The sequence below is a fragment of the Tachypleus tridentatus genome, chromosome 8, assembly GCF_004210375.1.
Source record: "Tachypleus tridentatus isolate NWPU-2018 chromosome 8, ASM421037v1, whole genome shotgun sequence".
In the NCBI taxonomy this organism is placed as follows: domain Eukaryota; kingdom Metazoa; phylum Arthropoda; class Merostomata; order Xiphosura; family Limulidae; genus Tachypleus; species Tachypleus tridentatus.
In genome coordinates this window covers 34902382-34925019 of record NC_134832.1, presented here as the reverse complement: position 1 = coordinate 34925019, position 22638 = coordinate 34902382, and the positions used below count along the sequence as shown (strand labels likewise).

Below are 22638 nucleotides of genomic sequence, written 5' to 3'. Positions count from 1 at the left end.
ATAAATGTTTTCGGGGTCATCAAGGTCTTTGCTCAATAGAGGTCAAGTTAACAGTGGTTGTTTATAGGGCGTCTTGAGAGTCAAAGTTAGCTATTCAAATATTATACTGAAGATTCATTACTACGTTACCTGTTTATATCAACTGGAAAAAGAAAAGAATATATTAGCGAGTTAAAATTTGACAAATACTATTTATAAGCTTATATTCATAATTTTGTTATCTTTGTATGCAAGAAGTAAATAAAAAACTGTCAATCAGTTGCTTTTTCAAGTATATTTAATCTAATTTCAGGTAATAATTACAAGATCTAGAACTTCTCAGAAAAGATGAATTGAAAAAAAATCAGAAGAAAATGTATTTTAACAAAGTGTTCCTTTATTACTTATTATTTTTGAAGATTCCCTGGAGAGTAAAACCTGCAATAGAAAAGAAAACTATAAGTTGATAGACTTGTTGACTTGTTTAAGAAAAATACCCACAACAGAGATGAAAATTACCAAAGTTGATAAAAAATATTGTTGGCTTTGCTTTAGATTAAACTTATTTGTTTAATATCATTTGTTTGCTGTAAAATGTAGTTTTGAGAGCGTCAATGTAAAGACAAAATCAACAATACTGTGATAATAATATTTATGATAAACTTACGATATATTAGATTTCTAAAGCGTAATTTGCTCCAACAAAAACAATTTCAGTATGTGTTCATCTGTTTCTTGTTAAACTAGGTAAAGTTTTAATAATCAGAATTTCTATCTTTCTTTCATATTTGTACTTTTACAAAAAACTTTAAAGAGAAATAAGAAAAATAGATATGATGTGTAACTGAGTACTTATTTTAAAGAAATCTATTTCAGTACAACCTGGAAAATCACCATCATCACAAGAAGACATTAGTGTAAAGTACGGGTTAAACAACTTGATAGTTAAGTTTTTGATAGTCAGAAAAGTTGGAAAGTTTTTTTAATTTTCTCTCTTTCCCATTCCATCTTCTCCTAATTTTTGTTTCGCTTGCTTCATTTATCAGCCAGAACCAGACACGAAGATCACATTGCAGGCTCATTAGTTTAGAAAAGAATAATATATTACTAATTGTTGTTCTTCTTACCTTCTACCTACACAACATTCTGGTTCATTTCTTTTGATGGTGTTTAGGAAGAAATGAGCGTAGCAATCTCATAAGTCTAGAAGGAGATCCAGGTTTGGGAACGTCAGAAGAGATTGACCCTCGTCTCTTTCCTGGTGAGTGTTCGGAAGACCAGAATTTTTGCTCATCTACAGCGCTCACTAGGTCCTTGTAGTCACAGCTGTGTGACATGCCTGCGTTGAGAAAGCAGGTTCGTTTCCTAACATAAACGTGACACTTATTTCCCTCGTCAACTCAGCTGGTCGTTATAGATTGGAATTAACGTAAGCAATTTTTAACACCTTCAATTATGTCTCTTAATAGACAGATATTCACATCCGCAACTTAAATTGAGAGAGATTAGAATTAGCTCACATGATATAATAATACTACTTCACGGTACATTCGTGTAATTAATTACACATTTTCATTATTAGTAAACATTTCCAAACTGTTGTATTTTCAAATAATTGTAGTTACTACGTCTGCTCTTTTTTATCCTTGATGCCTTTCCGACAACTCTATACTATTAAATCTACTTCTCGAATATGGATTTAACTACAAAAACCTTAATAACAATAGTGAATTAGCTTCATGAATGTATGACTCCATGATATGTAATTAGCTTCTTGAACGTGTAATGTAGTTCCATAATGTAGAATATGTTTCACATACGTCAAAATTAATCTACAGCGTGCAATTACGTTCATTAATAAATGTGTTTTTATAATAAAAAATCAACTTGGTGAACACGGGTGTGATTCTGTAGTGTAGAGTCGTCTTCATAAAAGTGAAGTTTGTACTATAATGTAAAATCAACTTTGTCAATGTGTGATACCATGATATTGGATTAACTTCACAAAAGTGCAGATGATTCTGTAGTGTAGAAAACTTCCTGAACATGGAAGTGATTATGTGATGTGTATGTGTAACTATATGATGCAAAATCACTTTACGAACAATAACGTGTAATTAGCTTCGCGAATAGTTACGACATTTATATAAAAATCAGTTTCAGAAACACAAAAGTGGTTCTATAATGTGGAACGCAAGCTGAAATCAAATACACAAACGTTACTGTGGAATGAACATTAAAAATAAATAAAATGTGGTTCTGTGATATAAAATCAGATTCGCCGACATTGATTATCTAATTATTTGGAAATGGTTCTGATTTTCCTAAAATAATTAACTAAATTATTATGAGTTTACAAATTAACTGAAAATTAATTGGACTTGATATCAAATATGAAAGAAAATTGTTGGAAGACGTTTTGTGTGCTTTATACACTGCTCTAAACAACTAAGGAATAATCAGTTTTCATTATCTAATCGTCGTTATCAAATAGTGTAAATAATACATCTGAGTTCATTTACGTAATAAACAAGCGTCTAGTAAAGGTTATTGAAACACAGTGTGTTATAAACTAACAAGTTGAATAAGACAAGAGAATGAAAGAAATCCAGACTGGGATTTAACATTACAGTACCACACTGAAGTCATATGGACACATTCATGATGCGAAAAGCAACAGATCAGATAAAAGCTAGTCGACGTTTCAGAGTGAGAGTAAATTTCCCAGCGTGTGGTTAGGGGAACGTGGAGTCACTAAGAGACCATCAATACAGTTAGTAGGAGATTGGAATAGGTCGTACTACTGTCGACAATCCCACATTATAATTGCATGGAATCGACGTAAACTATACAGATTCAGCTTCCCAACTGAATAACTCTTCAGAACAGTAACTGAGCATGTAAAACATCAGAAGGGAGCTTCACAAACTTGGTTTTTATATCGGACAATCAATGATGCGCAAATCCTTTTATCTACAATATAGTAGTTGTCAATAACATTTTTACTGGTGAAATTACATCGTGGAAAATGTTTTGTTCCCAGGCACATCACGCGTCACACAATAGCCATATACGGGACGTGCAAACATTTGGAGAGTGATCAGGATATGATACGATCTTCATTTTCACCCTATTACGACAGTTTAAATGCCATTTCATCGCGTTTGTTGACTTGCGTTCACAATTTTTATTAAACTACTATTTTATTAATTTATGTCAATAAGTTTGTTATTAATGTGTAGTTATAATTAAAATATTAGTATTAAATATTAGTTAATTTCTTAACTTAAAAGCAAATATTAAAAGAACACACTTAAATATTGATTTTTGTAAGTCGCATGGTATGTTGAATGCAGCACTGGTTCAAATTAAATGTTTGTGATTTTGTGTATTGACAAGCTAGAATATAAAATAAGAACCCCGTATATTTTTATACTACTGGCATATGGCTTGTGTACTGAATCAAATACATTAGCCCATTTCATCTCTTTCAGTTTTTGGAAATTACCTCTTTCATACACTTTCAGTCTATTTTATCGTGTTGGAAGGTCACCTTATTCTTTCGTATCAAAATTTCAAGAAGATGTATTATATTTTTAGTCTACTCGAATTTCGTATTTTAGATCTCACTACAGCTTAGTTACTATGCTTGATAAATTAAAATGGGATTCTATGGTGTCTGTATAGTAATTTATGATTTTTGGTTATTCAACTGTATATATATTTCTGTAAACAAATATTTCACATCATCCACAAGTGGAATTTTAATAGGCTTAGAAACCTACGTCAAGCGGCAATTGAGTATAAAGGTCGTAGCTAAAATAGATAAGTGTTTGCTTTAATTATTTATTTACTGTTCTATATCTTAACAAATGTTTTATTTCTAAATTGTTATAATTAATATACATATATGATGTATAATAATTGAAAGGTGATTATATATTACAAAATATTAGTCTACTGAAACACAGCCAAGACAGGTTACTTTGTAAAGACTAAGGGTCAGTCTTATATTATTGGATGCGGTAACAAACGTGCACCATATAAATGCTAGTTTTACAATGTTAGCCAAACACGATTGAAAGGTCAATGTAACAAAATAATCTGTAGTAATTCTACATTGGGCCGCCATGGCCAGGTGAGTTAAGGCATTCGACTTGTAAGCTGAGGGTCGCGGGTTCCAATCCTCGTCGTACCAAACATGTTCGCGATTTTAGTCATGGGAGCGTTATAATATGACGGTCAATCCCACTATGCGTTGGTAAAAGAGTAGCCCAAGAGTTGGAAGTTGGTGGTGATGACTAGCTACCTTCTCTCTAGCCTTACACTGCTAAATTAGGGACGGCTAGCTCAGATAGCCCTCGAGTAGCTTTGCGCGAAATTCACAGAAACAAACAGTAATTCTACAACGCAATAAATATTATTTATATTCATTTTCCAATTAATTGTGGTGGTTACGAGGCCAGTGAAATTGACAGACCCCATATAGATATGGTGGAGAAAATAAGGGACAGCATATAAAGTCTTACCCAAAAACATTAAAAATGTATTTAAGATGTTTTAGAGATTATACAAATAATATTTGAGATTTTTAGAATGAAGAAAAGTTTTTAATCATAACTCGAAAATCACTTCACACTCGGACTTGTAACGAAACAGACTAGATATTTAAAAAAAATCTTTAGTAAAAGTAATCCATTAAAAATCAGATTTTTTGTGTACAAAAAAAAAATATACGAACTCATGTATATTGTACCAAGCCTGTCGCGAAATGTTCAAGGAAGAATTACACACATGTAGTTGTGGTAGCCTAATGGTCTAAGTAGGGTGCATAATTCGTGCCCACATTGACCTTTGTGTGTTATGACATAGCATCATCACTGTGGATATCACACAGCACAGGAATTCAGTCTTAAAACCATTAGTGTTGTAATGTTCAGGTGCAGTTTGTCAGAACTATTTTCTAATGGACGATAATTAATCCCTAATAAACTGGTTAGCAAATTCCGGAGAAAGAAGATGATATATACAGGCCAACAAGCTTACTAAACTGAAGTTTATTACGTACGGGATTCTGTAGGAAAACGTTTTAAAGTACGTGATTCAGGTTCAAACAGTGTTAATGAACTGGAAAAAGTAACGCTGATAAAGGAGTGAGCTCCATTTTTATTTTATTTTTTGAGAATGTTACCCCCGAACCGAACAAAGATTTAAACCCATCGTTATAATATTGCTAAGCGATTAACTCTGTGACAAATTAAGACAGATTAAGAAAACAACAACAACAATTCTGTATCGGCATGAACATGAAATTGCCTATTAAAAAAAGCAAATAAATTAATTTTATTATATGCACAACTTTTTTGCATACTCATACGTTTATTGACAGTTATAATAACAACATCTTAGACAACTAATGAAACTAATGTTTTATGACATAATCTACAACCCCAAGAAACCATCAAGGTTAAAGGTTAGGTTAACATTTTTAGTCGCTTGCGTGTTTAACTTAACAGATCACCATTATTTTCATGTTACTTTAATCTTCCTCTAAATGATCTACATATTCCGCTTTTATATCTCTGTCATATTGGCTGATTTTTTACAAGGATGTTTACTTAAATCAAAATTTAAGAAAGTTATTAAAAGGTGTTACTAAATGCAAAGGAATTTGGCTAGATAATATACGTATGATGCTAAAGAACTATTGCTAAAATATATCGATACATAACGTATCTGTCAGTGATAAATTAAATAGCAGAACAATTTTCCATTGAAGAAGAAACTGGGTAGATTTATAAATAAAAAGAAAGTATTTTTATAATGATCTACATATTTCACAAACAGAGTTTATACATATACACAAATATATGTATTTGTTCTGAGTAAACTGGGATGTTACGTGAGTACCATCTTCGTATTCTCTCTTTTCTTCGTTTTGAACATAAGAAAGGAAAATAACTACATGTTTTTGAACAGATTATTGACTCGTTCATGTTGCTTGCGTTTGTTTATGTAATAGGGCAAGGATTAAAAAATATTAGGGAGCAAGATTAGGGCAAGTTCTCTCTCTCCAAACAACTGTATCTCTGAGCTATATAGGAAATCATCTCCAGTTCATGAGCAGAAAAGGAAATATATTTAAAAAAAAAAAAAGTGTTATCTAAGTGACAAGTAAATGCTTCAGAAAAAAAGAGGGTTTAATGGAGAAGAAACCATGCGTATAAAACGTAGAGTACATTAAACAAAAGGAACAAAGTATAACAGATCCAGTCGAATTTGTGAATTTGTTGTTGAAAATAATTGTTAGCAATTTTAATAGTTATTCGTTATACTTCGTCTGACGTGTTACAGTGGCTATTACATTACTGAACTTAAAAATTTGCATATTCAATCTTGGGAGAAAAAGTCCAAACTTATTTCGAATATGTTTGAGGCAAAATGCTCTTTGTGATATTTTATATGATACTTTTTACTATAAAGCAAACACGTAATACAGAAAACAGCATTTGTTATAGAGTAAACTCTATAACAGGCAGCTTCTTCTAGTGTTTTGTTTCTGATCTATGAATACACACGACATGAAACAACATTCAGCAAAAAAAATGTTTCTAAATAATAATTATAGTGTTAATATAAACATGATTATTCATCAGAGAAGTTAAAAATTAGACTCCTGTAAAGATAGAAGACAATTAGTTTGAAATATCTGAAACTGAATGCAAAATATAGGGTATGGCATTAAATTAAGGAATATGAAAACATATAGAATATTTGAGATTGATAAATATAAAGCAATAAAAAAATTAACAAATAAATCAGAACAGTTTATCACGCATAATGAGGAAGGATAGGTAAATATAAGTACTGTAGTATTATTAACTAGAATGTATAAAAAAATTCAGAAGATTAAGTGGAACAAAGACAATTTATTTTAAGAGATAAGGTGAATATTTTCAACATATTTTTTTTAAAGACTGAAAATCAAGACTTACTGAAGTTTCTCTAATCGAGCGTCAAGATCACGTAACATGTTTTTGATGTAGGACAGGCTTTTTCTTCGAGCAATGATGCCCTTCAGACTCCTAAAATACAAAAAAGTTTAGTTTTGTGTGAAAATACACAGTTATATAACGAAATAAACTAACTTTGATATAGTCTTACTGAGTTTCCCTTCTTGGTAAAACATCCCGCATAGTTTTCACAGTTTTTAGTAATAACGATTGTAAAAATAAAAATATCACTAAATTTGTTCAGCTTTACTAAATATACTCTGAATTTGTGGTTTTCTGATTTTAATATCTATTAGTATCATGATAGAAACTAAGGATGGCGAAAATTTTAAATAACGTAAACTATTAGGCGTCATAACCTATGAAGCAATCACCGAAACTCTGGAAGAATATATGACAGGCGAAATAACGATAATACAAATCAATATTGCTATAAAACACAATAAAAACAAAGATACAGACAGCATACAAGTAATATTACTCAAAAATGGAACTCAATTATTACTTAAACAACTCAAGGCACTTTTAATCTCTCTCTGAAAACATGGTATATACTGTATACCTGTGTCTCTTGGAAACAAGCGTATATTCTAATGTTTTTAAAGGATAAAAAACCAGCAAATAAGCCACAAAACTACAGACCAATCAACCTGACCAGCTGCACAGAAGGCCCGGTATGGTCAGGTGGCTAAGGCTCTCGACTTGTAACTCAAGGGTCGAAGGTTTAAATCCCCGTTACACCAAACATGCTCGCCCTTTCAGCCGTGGGGGTGTTATGATGTTTCGATTAATCCCACTATTCATTGGTAAAGAATAACCCAAGAGTTGGTGGTGAGTGGTGATGACTAGCTGCCTTCTCTCTAGTCTTACACTGCTAAATTAGGAACGGCAAGCGCAGATAGTACTTGTGTAGCTTTGTGCGAAATTCAAAACAAACCAATTTTAGAAAAATTTTAGAAAGAATAAGAAATTAAAGACTAAGCCTCTACCTAGAACACGATTCTAAATTATCGAAAGTACAAAACGGTTTCGGAAAATTTCAGCAAAACCACAGATCATTTAGTTAGATTGGCCGAAACTAATAGATAATTTTAACAAAATAGATGTACGGTTGTTTATCTTCTCGATTTAGAGAAGGCTTTCGATACAATCTGATATTCAGGTCTAAGGTCCTGAATGTTAGAAATGAAACTACCGCGAGGAGTTATTTGCTGGTTATCGAATTTTTCTAGAAAATAGAAAATGTCGCATAAATGTTCAGGGCACCTACTCGAAGTATTTTACTCCTGCAGGCAGTTGGGCCCATACCCTTCATCATATACGTAAGCGACATTTCTTTAAACGACCAAAATTACTGTTCTGCTTCACAAATCGCAGACGATGTAGCTGTTTGGAAGAATTCCGAAACAACCAACAATAACGATCACAAATTTACATCCCTCACTAAATAACACTGAATAATACTCTTCTAAGAAACTAATAAAAATAAACATACCAAAAAACAGAAATTCTAGTACTGTCAAAATTAAAGAAATTAATTAAAATAAGTTCCAAACTCTATTTTAATGGAACACTTCTCCAAACTGCTACATCAGCAAAATGTCTTGGTCTCTCCAATGACACAAAATTAATCTGGCAAAAGCATATAAATGAAATCTCAAACAAAATCTGGAAAAGAATAAATCAAATTAGAAGTCTGTCAAGAAATAATACAGGAACAATATCAACTATCATATTAAAAATATACAAACACTATATACCACCAATCATACAATACGTTTGTCCAGCTTGAATCAATGTCGTATCCACTAAAATTGAAATTAAATTACAGAAACAACAAAATGCAGCACTCACTAGCCCCTACAAAGTTCCACACTCAACAAACTCAAACTCCCTACATAAATACGTAAATACAGAACCACTCCATGACAGACGTCCAAGCAGATCATTCACATACTTCAAAAACAACTGAAATATAAACATATTACATGAATTAGATCGTTACATCACACATGGTGAGAGTGAGCCTGAGTAGCTCTTACCCTTAAATATGTACCATAAGTTTAATAATATACCACCTATCGTTAGACCTACTTAATTCATCATATTGTTGTCTTATAATATAGTGTATTAAAAAGGGTATTTGTGTAAATACACATAGAATGATGCAACAAACATGAAAACATTGGAATATATGGGCGAAATATATGTATATAGAGAGAGTGTGTCCAACTGTAAATCAAATGATGATCGTATGAACGTAAATGGACATAGCCCTGGTAGGGGTTTTGAATTCATCCGTGAACTTGTGAAAGCAATACCCTTTTTATGTTGTTCAACATTTAATAGTTTCCAGGTCCAGACAAGGATGTTAACAACGACAAAAGGAAATGCATAACCTTGATTAATAATGTTAATAATTGACATGGAGCTACTCTTATCAGACATAGAAATAGTTGGCCTCGATAAATAAATAAACTATTTTAATTTATAAAACAAAATTTTTAAAATTAAATTTCCATGAAAGAGATAGTAGTGTATTATATCAAATACACCAACAAAATACGACGGCTAGGAAATTATATTCTAACTCACTTTTCGAATTCATAATCAGTTGTTTCAAATGCCAGTGTGGCTACAATCAGTCCAAGGCATAACAACATCTTCACACCAGTTATCATCGTGTTTCCTAATATATAAATATATATATATGTGTACTTAAGTTTACTTAACTTCATCAAAATGTATTAATTTTCACTATAAATATATACATATATATATACACAAATATACTAAATATTTCACTTGAAAGTTGGAGTAAAACGCATTAATACCAAATAAATGGAATTAAAACTGATACTCGTTATAGAAAAATGTGGACTGACGACATAAAAAAGCACTAAGATTTAGCATAAAACTTTATCAATTTTATCAAACACCTTGAAAACATAAAACAAAGTCTATTCAATGTATTTTTATATTCTTTTCTTTAGTAAGGAAATAAACACAAATATACAAGCTAACTTACCATTAAAAATGTTAATTTTTAAACTTCAGTAGAATTTGATCACAGTAATTAACCAATATGACCAGTTCATACGAGTTACATAACAAAGTGTATCCATTCTTTGATAGATTGTTGAGGCAGAGTATTCATGACAAAACTTTGTAGAATAGACGGCAACTACCTGTTATGGGGACACAAGTGTAGAGAACGAGGTTTTCAAAAGTCTTCCACCTTTCTCAAGACTTGAAAACGAAAGGCGGAAGACTTTGGAAAACGTCGTCCTCTACATTTGTATCTCCACAACAAGCTTTAAGACTTGAAGATGAAAGTTTCATCAAAGAATATCCAGTTAAAGATTTTGTAAATTGTACACTTACTGGATTATACTTGAAATTTTCGTAAATAATTTAAACACCTTTTTGAGAAAGTTTTATAGCTTTGTTGAAAATGTAAAAAACTTTGTGATGTTACCAACGTATAAATTGTTTTTAAGTTTATTCAACAATTTGCCTAAATATTTCTCTTTCTCTTGGGTGTAAAAAAGAACCCACTAAAATGTATTGTAACCTGTTACAATTCTTAGCGTAAATCTACCACAGGTCCAGCATGACCAGGTGGTTAAGGCACTGGACTCGTAATCTGAAGGTCACGGCTTCGAATCCCCATCACGCCAAGCATGCTCGCCCTTTCAATCGTAGAGGTGTTATAATGTGACGATCAATCCCACTATTCGTTGGTGAAAGTGTAGTTCAAGTGTTAGGGGTGAGTGGTGATGACTAGCTGCCTTCCATCTAGTCTTACAATGCAAAATTAGGGACGGCTAGCGCAGATAACCCCCTCGTGCAGCTTTGCGCGAAATTCAAAAAACAAACAAATAAACCTACCATAAGTAATTCGATGACAACAAAAAGTTTCAAAGAAACAGGAGACTGATTTACTCCTCCAAAAATTGGAACCTTCTATCAAACTATGAGAGTTCTGGGTTTCTTTTCAACAAAGCTCTATTCTCAATTGGTTTGGTTTACTTATGTATTTGTTAATAGTTACTATCTTTTTCGAAACCTCTACGTTTTTCTCGTTTTTTGGGTGTTGTTATATCAATCCCACTATTCGTTGGTAAAAGAGTAGCCCAAGAGTTGGCGGTGGGTGGTGATGACTAGCTGCCTTCCCTCTAGTCTTACACTGCTAAATTAGGGACGGCTAGCACAGATAGCCCTCGAGTAGCTTTATGCGAAATTCAAAAACAAAAAACAAACAAGCAAGCGCAAGTAAAGTTCAGCCAAAAGAAAAAAGTTAGAAAACATTAAATTAGCCGGAAGTGTGCGTGACTGTTGGTTTAGCTGCAACAGACGATATTTTAAAGCGAGTTTCATAGTTTAACAAAGATAAGAATCAAAATTTGTCATGTCAAAGGGTGTTCTAAAGTAATTGAACTTGTCTCTGTGGATTTTGACGAAAAGGAGAAAATTATTTAAAGTTCTAGATACAACAGTGGTAATTCACGGGGTAACATAAGTGAATGTATCACACACTGTACAGTAAAAAAAAATAATTCGTCTTGTCAGTTGAATTTTAAAGAAACTGAATCACCTTGTGTGGACGTTTCACAAGAAAAGAGAACTGTATAAATTTTAGATAAAACTGTGATATTCTATAGTGTAAATAATTTTGTAAATACGTTTGACTTGTTTTGAATACACCTTTTTACTTTAAGAAAAAAGTGCACTGTTTATTGCCAACAAGTCACAAACACCTGCAGTAAAATAATTCCAGCCCACACATATACGTATACAAGCCCTGCTAATGTTAATTCGAGACGTTTACAAGGACACATGACCGAAACGTTTGACGTTAATTAAATAATAAAATCAAAGAACATTGAAATAATGAAAAGTGTTCAAAATTGGAAAATACCTGTCAAGATCAAAACTTTATTCGCAATATCTTGAGCAAAAGCCCCTCGTCAGCTAGTTTAAACCGAAACGTTGTGAATCTATGAAAAAATGTTTGTCATAGACGTTTGTTTTGCTTATTTAAAACACTTTTAGACTGTTTCATTGTTTTTCACGTCTTGTAGTCTTTCTTAATGAATTAAATCTTATTTGATTTACCACAACGAGATAACTTATACAAATAACGATTAAAATGTCATTGCATACTAATAGTGCATACAAGCAAAAATCGATGTCCTTTTACTGTTTAGTGTAATTTTTTAAAATAACTATGAGAAGGATATGAGGGCCACACATATATGTGAGTAGTTTGTACTTTGGTTTTAAGATTAATATGAAGGTGAAAAATACGTTCTTAGTTTTTTACATACAAAATAGTGCGACAGTTGGTAACTGTTGTTGTGTTTTATGTTTCATTGTTTTCACATAACACGTATCTTATAGAGAAAAATTATTTTTGTTTGTCTTATCTATATCTACTATACAGAACACAATTTAAATATCTGTAAGTTATCGCTTCATAATTCTTAACAGATTCAAGTCAGTTAAACTAAACTAAACTAACGTGGCAGGGGTTCAGTTTAGAGAGAGAGAAATCGGAAGAGTTCTCTCTCCAACTGGGGTGTTCAGGAACTTTATAGTTCCTCTTCGTCCCCTTACGTGAGAAATGTTTTAAAATATCCATGGAGTTTTTACTTTATTTTTAACATTTCAAAAATATTTGTGAGTGAGAGGAAGGACGGGAGAACTGGACGAAAGCAGCGAAAGTGAAGTGAGCCAGACTTTAGCTCGAGGATGGAGAACCCTGGCGGCTGGCGAATTGGTTTTTTTTAAAATTTACTGTAATTGATTAGATACCCTTGACTGGGTAAACGGCCCTTTTCAGAATATTCAAGTCAGTTCATTTCACGTAGTGTCTAATAAATTCTTGTTCTGTAATTATTTTACCGACAAATATTGAAATCTCATGTAATATTTTAAAATAATATTCGAGCGATAAATAATATGTTGTTAATGCTATGCTTTATTTATTTAGCTACAAATAAAATATGTTGTTTATTTAGTGCAAAATTACATAATGAGTTATTTACCCTCTGCCCACCACATTGTATTGAAGGCAGAACTTTAGCAATATAAGTCCGTAAACTTATCGCCGAACTAGCAGATGACCGAATTATAGCAACCACTTTACCTACTTTTTTTCTAAACTTCTTCCCAACACACACACAACTAACACTATCTTCATTTATTCATATAACCGTTTTTATTTGTTTTACTTTTTAACTTCTGGTTGAAATTTAATAAACCTTAAAGTGAAAGAAAAATAACTGCTTAATTTTATTTTTCTGAAAGGTTATCACTATAAACAGGCATTATTTCATTAATCATAGATAATAAATGTATTCTGTGCAAGCAGATTAATATGTAAAACTATAAGACTTAGATTATAACCTTTACTTTGTATTTTTATCTGTATACTTCAATTGTTTGTCTTTCAAATGTGTGATGAAAGTTTGATAAAACTGTGTACAAAATCTGATGACCCTTAGATAATTAATAGTTTAATACAAAAAGTAAAGTCCTACTGAAATCACTGACTGACATTCTCTTTGTGTATATAAATGGAAATACGGTAGAGTGAGTTTTCATACCCCTTGGAAAATTGAAATAATTATGTTAAATAGCTTATACAATCATTTTAAAAGTATTTTATACTATCCCCATACTATCAGGTTTCATTATTCTAATCAACAAATAATACTTTTCTGAAATTTTCTTCCATGCTTTTTCTGTTACAATAATAGATTATGGTTATGATTCTGTGTTGATTCTTCATTGATGAGATAAGATTTCATAAGTATACTACTGGAAAATTTGTTGATATTGTATTTTAAACATTCTAAAACCATATCTGATACCACAAAAAACGTAAAAAAATACCTACTAAACTAATCACTATACGTTTAAATGACTTTAAACCACAGTAATTTTTGTTGAAAGTATAGAACAAAACATATTTTTTCAAAATATTTTATCGTCGTCACCATAAAAAAAAAACTTTTCTGAAAATTATAAACTTTATTAACTAACCAAACATGTTATGGTAATAACAAGCCAACTTTGGGCATGTTGCAACTTCCTAAACGACTGTAATGAATTAATCACATGAAGAGCTTATGGTTTTCTTATTTCCCATTACATAAAATATATGACTTACAAGTATATTCAACTCAATATGGGCTTTTCGTGGAGAAAGCGTTTTGCACAAGAGATAAGATATCATTATGCAAAAAATTTTGTTAATACAGAGAAAAAATATTACACAGAAATATACCTTTTTTACACCGTTATAAAATATTAATTATAAGTGTTAATTCCATCATTTCAGGTCATTAAGTCATTTATCACAAAGACACAGTTACAAACTAAAGTGCTCAAGTATTTCTTTCATACATGACTTCTTTTTTTAATCTTGTTCTAGAGGTAATATTTGTAAATAACTATTTGGACTTTTATTTAGAGGTCCACTTTCTTTTTAAAATATTATCTGAAATTCTAAACTGCTATGAAACTCAACGTTAACAGAATAACTAGAAAATAACCTGAACTAACCAAGACAACTTTAATTTGTGAAACAGTATACCTTATTTCACTTCAATTGTAGCACACCCCGGTGACACAATGGTATCTCTGCGGGGGTAGGCAAAGCACAGAAATCACTGAATGTAGATTTGTGCTTACCCACAAACAAATTCTCAAGAGTTAGTTGTTCTTGTTGTTATTTTTTTATCTTGAAGTCTGAACAAAACTTTAAAAAAGAAAAACAAAACTTTACATTATCCTGTTAATATCACCAAAAATAATAATTTGTCTTTTATTATAATACGCTATGTAGATTAGAGGACTTTCATCATATAACTCCAAACGTTGGCTTGATGTAACAATTCTTGCAGAATTAGACCAGAATTAAATAATAATAATAACATTAATAAACATAATACTTACCAGGGCGCAACCAGCAGTACAGAGTGAGGTATGGTCTCTTTAAAAAAATATATTAAGACAGTCAACTGCTTATTTACAAAAATCAGAAGATAGTGAACTTTTAGACTTTTTTGTTTAGAATACTGTGTTGGTCGTTTCAACCCCGGTCTGCCGGTGGAAAAGCGTTAAATCTTCTGATTTACAACGCCAAAATCAGGTGTTCGACTTCCGTCGGTGGACACATTAGATAGCCCTATGTGTCTTTGCTATTACAAAACACACGTTTGACTTCGACAGCCTTCTTGTCTATTTTCCTATTTACTAGATGGTATCTAAATTCAAGACGTTCCAGTTAGATGTTGCTTGAATTTAAGTTACTTTAATTCTAAATACTGTCACACAAATCAGTTTCTTTGCATGTTGAGATAAGTTGTCTTAGCTATCGCTTCTATATCTATGCATTAGAGATATTAGACAGGAGAATAGTCTATTTCCTAACAGTTATTCCGTAAGTTTCCAAGTAAGTTTAAAAATACAAACAAGATATGACTTTTACAAGGTTTTTTGTTTATTTGTTTTTATTTCTCCCTTTATAGGAATTTGTTAGTTTCTTAGTCTGAACACAAAGCTACACAATAAGTTATATGTACTCTGCACTCTCTGAGTATTGAATTCCAATTTGTTTAGTGTTGTAAGCCTCTTACCGCTGTACCACTTTGTGAAGCAAGTGTATGTTTATTTCATATCTGTTTTATTCTGTAAACATCTTTTTTGTTTCTAGAAGGAGAGCAGACTAGGAGGAGCATTAAGTTAAAAACCAGTGTCGTATGAGTTATTTGTTTATGATTTGTTTGTTTTTGTAATTTTTCCAACTGAAGGACTTCCCTCCGTCGAAGGATCCAGAAAGCTAATATTTCTCCAGAGTGTCTGCTTTACTGAAGGTTGAATTTAGAAAGAAAATAATGTGTATTTTAAATGTCTGCAAAATTTGAATTCCTGAAAAGGAAATATTTTATTCAAAATGTGTGATTTTTATAATGAATTTCAAAAAGGAGAACGTTTTTGTCCCGATTGACAGATATATACATATATTGGACTTCAGGTAAAACAGCATACTGCTTGAAAATGTTTGTTTAATGTTAATTTGTAACTATTAATTTCTTTCCTAAAATTTATTTGATAAAGGTTATGAAGATTTGTTATGTTTAACTGAGTGTTTTGGTAATCATACAAAACAACAATGTTCAGCAGCGGTTCAAAGACTGGCTCTTAGTATTTCAAGCACAAACTTTTACCTCATAGCTCCGTCATCTCTTGTCTGATTTGAGATCTAATTATAGTTTTGAATTCAGAAGTTCAAATTCTTTTTATTTATGTTTTTGAACGAGCACAAGGTCTCATATAATAATTAACTCCAATCCTGATTAAAATAATTTCAATTTCAGGGTACGCTGGCAGAGATCCCAATGTGTAATAAAATCGAATCGTGTATATATACACTCCTTAAAAATATAGCTAATGAAAAGGTATCTTGTATTAATTTACTATAATCCTCCCCAAAATAAATTAAAGTGCCGCGGCTATTAAGGATTCCCTCTTGTTTAATACTTAACTTATCCTAAAAGCATGTTAAGACGTGTATTTTCATGTTAATAATCACGATTTAGCAGATTTGTGTAAACACAGTTTCCTTTAAGGCAAAAAACAAACAAACGAAAAATTTTATAGAATTAATCAGCCTTATATCTATTGTAATATTATGATTCAGGTTCTATATATTTATTGGATCATTCTAGAGAACCAGTCAGGCCACCCACGACACTTAATGGTTTTTCAGTATTCTTCAGAAAAGCAGGAAGGTTGAAATTGTTCTGATTACCATTTATTACTCAACCTCCTGGTGATTTCGGAAACGACTGTCCACAGGGGAGCGAGGAAATATTCCGTTACGGAAATTGAGTATCTCTCTAAACAACTAGACAGCTGGAGTTTTAATCATTGGTCCTAATCAAAGTTGTTTTAACTAAAAACATCTAAAAACAAGACGAATAGTGTAGTCTCAGATCAAGAATCCGAAATAATCATAGAATAAAATTCCCAAACAATCTCAAATCTAAATTTTTAAACAGGATCAGATCACTACTAGAAAACAGTTTCAGTTCAATAAGTAATAGATTACAACTTCAAAAACAAACTGTTCTCCTATAAAATATTCTGTGATCTATTCCCAAAAAATATTTTCGAATTCATCCTCAAAATAATCTGTGATCAGTTTTACATGTTGCCTTAGTTCAATGTTTCAAATAAGCTTCAAATCAAGGCTCCCAAAAAACGCACAACATTCTGAAATTTCTACTCAAAATCAGTCTTATCAGTATTCGTAAATAGACATACATAAATACGTCAAATTTTGATTGTATTTAATATATACATTATTTTTAGTTTGAGATTAAAACAAGTAGACTTTGCCTTTTCTATTTATAAGTTGCTAGCTTTCCATCCTTTGCTTTAGATAGCAAGAGTATAGTTAAAAAACAAATTCATTTTCACTTTTCAATATACGTGAAAACGATTAATTCGACATTCTTTCATTTCAGAAAAAAAAAAAAAATTTCCAGAGACAACATCATGGCACATATTCTGTAACAAGAAACAAAAAAAAAACGTAATTACTTTTCTTTCAACTGCTCTACTACGATAAGTAGAGGTTGAAAAGCAGAACAGAAACCCGCGCAGATTAACATTATAATGTGTTTTTACTAGATTCAGCAAACGAAGGATTGGTATGTTGAGTCTTAGGTCCACAGCTATCTCTTCACAACAGACTTACAGGTTGAACTGTTCGGGAGTAAGAACAGGCAAACAAACTAGATCGTCCTTGAAAAAATAAAACAGAAAACATTTACAGTGAAAAAAAAAACGCAGAAGTAAACATAAATTCATTTTGAGACTTCCGACAAAAAGAAAAAAAGTGTGTGTGTTTTCTTATAGCAAGGCCACATTGAGCTATCTGCTGAGCCCAACAAAGGTAATCGAACCCTTTAATTTAGCATTGTAAATCCGTAGACTTACCGCTGTACTAGCGAGGGGCAAGGTTGCTTGTATTGTGTTATATAATGTCATGGTTTTTGAAACGGTATAATGCTTTGACAATGTATGGTATTGGCATTAAGCAATTTTTAATTCTCTAAAAAGAAGGTGTTAACCGATTTATCGTTGTAAATTTATTGTGATATCTACGCTTGTTTCTGTATAGTTTTCTTTTTTGCATGTGACGTATATTCTTGACTGTGTATTGCTTAAGTTCCGCCTATTTTCGACACTTGTAGAGAATTCCTAAAAGTGAAAAATCAACAATAGTTGTTTGACAAAAGCGCGGGAGAACAGTGTCGAAATTTCTAAAAACTAGCGTGATTCCTATAAAAAGCGGTTAGCTGAAAGACTGAAAGAGAATATTACTGTACAGCTACAGTCGGTGCGCTATAGGCCTAGGAAGCTACAATTATGATTAACGCCTATTCATCGGAAAACTACAGAATTTGACGAGAAACATTTATAAATTTCGAACATTACGAACCGTTAACTTCATTTAATTACTTCAGAAGTTAGTATTTCTACGAGGACTTACATATTTTTGCTGGGAGGAATCGGTTTTTACCTGGTGTAAGTAAGGCCAGTCAAGAAAGAGACATCGTTTCTTAAAGGAGGTGAAACAATATCAACTCAGAATTAATTTGCCCATCGTGAACCTAAAACATCGATAAAATATGCAGTTCTAGACCGGGTATAAGACTCAGTGTAGTTTGTAAATTCTTAAAACTTTTGTACATAAACCATAATTTGTAATAACTATTAGAAATAGCCATTATTATAAATTGTTTTTATGTTTGTATATTGGAATATATTTCTGTTAAAAAAATAAAATTGCGTGTATCAATCATGTTGGCAAATAACGTAAATTTGATACATATTAACATTTTATTAACTGCTAATTTCAAATTCAATTTTCCGGATATTTGAAATAGTAATACGCTAACATACGTAACATAATCAATCGGAGACTCCTCCGAAATAAAGTATAATACGTAACAAACTGTATAGTATTTTCTTCGTCCAAGGTCCACCAGTGCCTTAACGAGATATTGTAATCAGAAATGCATGGTCATCACTATCACAGGTTAAGCCCCCCTCTAGTACAGCGGTAAGTCTACGGATTTACAACCCAAAAATCAGGCGTTCGATTCCCATCGGTGGGCTCAGCAGAGAGCCACATGTTGCTTTGCTATAAGAAAACACACACACATCATACGTTAAAAACACTAACTAAAGCGATAAACAATACAATAAAGTAAAAAAAAAAAAACAACTTAATTTATCCCATTGGAATGGAGAGTTTACAAATCTAAAATTATTTAGTTTTCTTGTAATTTATAATTATAGTTGTTTCTAGGGACATTCTCCAAAACAAGTGTATTGAAATGATCAAGGGTATGGTTGTGCAAATTGAAGAGTCGGGTCTCTGGTTTATCTGCGTTACAATGTATTATATCTTTAAGATGTTCTTGGGGACGTTCTGCTAATAATCTACTGGTTTCTCCTATGTATAATTTTGCACAATATAAGCAAACAATAGAATCTATGACGCACTTTGATGTGCAATTACACTGATTCTTAATGTAAAACTCAATTTACGACCCTGCACGAATATTATTGAGTCAATGTGATCACACGTTTTACAGCACTTTCTACTACAAGGATAGCTATCTATAGTAAAATTGATGTGTGTGTTTTAAGGTTCCTTTGCATCACGTAGTTTCCAATATTGGTATCGAGAGGCATGGGAAAATGTCTAACTTGTTTGTGGTAAGTGAAGATAAGGGGTGACTTGGTACAGGAGAGTTTAGAGTTTGTTTCCATTAGAGATGAAGAGGACTTGTGGTATTGATTTACAGAGTTGCTTTTTCGGAATGTTTTTGGAATAGTTACAATCAAGGAAAAAAACCATTCAAACTCTTTTGAGCGGATATTGAAAACAACAGGTTCACTACACAGTTTCCGTAGCCTAATGAACTGGGATTTTGCGAAAGTAAGACTGATAGACGGTGTATCCCCAACGCAATGTGGGTCCTACTTCTTCAGTCACCTCTGAAACCTATGGTTACATTCTACATCCTACATTATATCTGGAATCTTTTCAATTGGTGTAGCGTTTTTGTTTTAGCTTGTTTTTAGTTATAAAATTAGTCAGTATATTGGATTTGCTGTTTTTACGTGGTCCTTCCTTTTGATTTTGTTTTATTTTACTTAACTCTTCAGCATTAATATTCTCTTTAAATAAATATATATATATAAGTAGAATTATGTGTGTGTTTATATATGTATATATACAGTTCCTATTTTGTCACGCAGTCTTCGATTTAGAATATTTTCTTTTACGGAGTTAATGTTCATTTAGTGATACCTGAAGAGGGAGCATTGTTCGAAACGTTGTATTGACAATAGTACATATATATATATATGTATATATTAAATATATATATGTGTGTGTGTGTGTGTGTGTGTGTGTGTGTATGTGTGTGTGTGTGTGTGTAGTTAACTTTTTGGTGGTTTTAGCTTCAATATTTTTCTTCTGTCTCTAGCAATTCCTTAGTTTACTTGAGCCTATCGCTCTATTAAATTATCAAGTTATGTATAAAAAGCTATAAATGTGAGAACGTTCATAAGTCACATTATGTAATTTAGAATATATCATATCGCCTATGAAATTCAACATAAGAAGTATGAAATATAACGATTTTACTAAATGTGGGCAGTTTGTAATGGGGTTCTTAGTTTACAAAACATTAGAGTTGAAAACTTTACTACTTTTTTCAAAACTTTACATGAAGTTGAATGTTGCACTGACTGACATAACACCTAACAAGAGGCAAAGATTATAAACTAGCTTTCTAGCTGAATCACGATATTTATCACTAGATTACTGCCGCTCAGGAATGGTAAGTTTATTTTTAATTAATAGAAGTTCATCACTTTTTTTCTTTGTTTCATAATAAAACTGATTATTTTAACATAAAATACGGGAACACATAATAGAAACGTTTTACCACTTTTTTAACAATTTTGAAAATTGTTCGCTATGGTGAAAATATTAACAAAAACAGTAAACTTAAATTACAAAAAAAAATTAAAAACGGAGGTAAGAAGTATTCGTAACAATATTTACCAACCACCTTAGTTACAAAAAGTATGCATTATACCAAAATATTAAGCGTTTTCCAAGTTTTGTGATACAAAAAAAATTACTGTAGATTTAACAAGAGCTCAAAATGTTTAAGTTACAACAAGAAATATATTTAGATGTCGTACCTAAAGTGTGCAGAACAACATAACTACAGTTATAAAATAAGATAAAACATAAGCGTATTTTAATTCAAAATCTTAGTTAGTATAAAACTCCAGATAAAAAAAAAAGTTTTCAAAAAGCATCTTCTAACGGATATGCCGGGTCCGATCCGGTGATTAGCATGCCGGTGTGGGGATCCGAGATTACCTGGTTTGGGGTCCCTTACCGCCAAGAATATTTCACCCTGCACTTTGAAGTGGTGAGCGCAATGTTAGGTTGACGGCCAAATCCCACTATTCGATTAGAGTACCCCATAAATTGGCGGTGGATGGTGTTGACTAGCTGCTTTTTTGTCTAGTCTATCTCTTTATAATAACAAATGGTTAACACAGAAAGCCTTCGGGTAGCTTTGCGCGAAATTTAGTAAACAATAACAGCAAATCTTACCGAATAGAAAAAGTTGGGATTATTAAGTTAAAATAAAATTTTAACATATTCGTAACACTTTACACAAATCGAAAAGTTAGCACACCCGTTTTGCCTACAATTAAAATATAATTGGTTAGTATTGTATTATTTTCGCCATATTAAGTGTAGAAACGTTTAATGTATTCGTATCATTCAAATTGCAGTAAAAATATAAGTTGTTAATGTTGCATTATTTTAGCTACAACTAGTAAAAATAGAATTGGTTAGCATTATCGTAATATTTTAATTACAATAAAAGCAGAAGCTGTTACTGTTGGGTAATTTTAGTTAAAAGTAGGAAAGGTTAACGTATTCTTAAGATTTTAATTAAATAAAAGTATGAACGTTTAGAGCTGTATTCACTTAAATACAGTAAAAATAGACATTAACAAAGCGTTTTAGTTATAATAAAAACAAAAGCAATTAACGTTGCATCTTTTGTAGTTGCAATATAAATAGAAGTGACTACGTGTTAAATTATAAAACAAACAGAAACTTTGTGTTTGTAATATTTTAGTTGCAATAAAAGAACCCGAAACATTTAGCATATCCAGGACATTTTATTGATAATGAAAAAGTGGAGGATATTTTAAAGAAAAGAACGTTAGAATATTAAATTTTATCATGTTGTATTCAAGAAACAACGGTGAAAAGTAACACTAGCTAGGAAGTCTAAAACTGTTATAGTTGATATTACCTACCTGTTTCTTGGAGTCTCCTCGACGACAGATTGCTTGAAGACAAGATAGCTTATTAAGCTTTCCCAGAGATAAATTTAAATACTTTTATCGCCCCCTTATATGTGGTTACATATATATGTAACCATTATATGTGGAAATCTTCGCCTTCTGAAATATTGAAATGATTGGTAAAACCGTTTGTTACGTCACG

The 22638-nt window shown here is 31.7% G+C and overlaps 1 protein-coding gene across 1 annotated transcript; it reads right to left on the bottom strand.

Moving 5' to 3' along the window:
- Positions 1-282: 282 nt before the first annotated feature.
- On the bottom strand, positions 283-22534 carry LOC143222153 (uncharacterized). Its single transcript, XM_076448210.1, has 5 exons — positions 22449-22534; positions 9588-9681; positions 6975-7064; positions 1107-1344; positions 283-417 (listed from the first exon to the last, which is right to left on the bottom strand). The coding sequence occupies exons 2-4, from the start codon at positions 9671-9673 to the stop codon at positions 1131-1133; spliced, it is 390 nt and encodes a 129-aa protein (XP_076304325.1). The 5' UTR covers positions 9674-9681; positions 22449-22534; the 3' UTR covers positions 283-417; positions 1107-1130.
- Between the last annotated feature and the right edge of the window lie 104 nt (positions 22535-22638).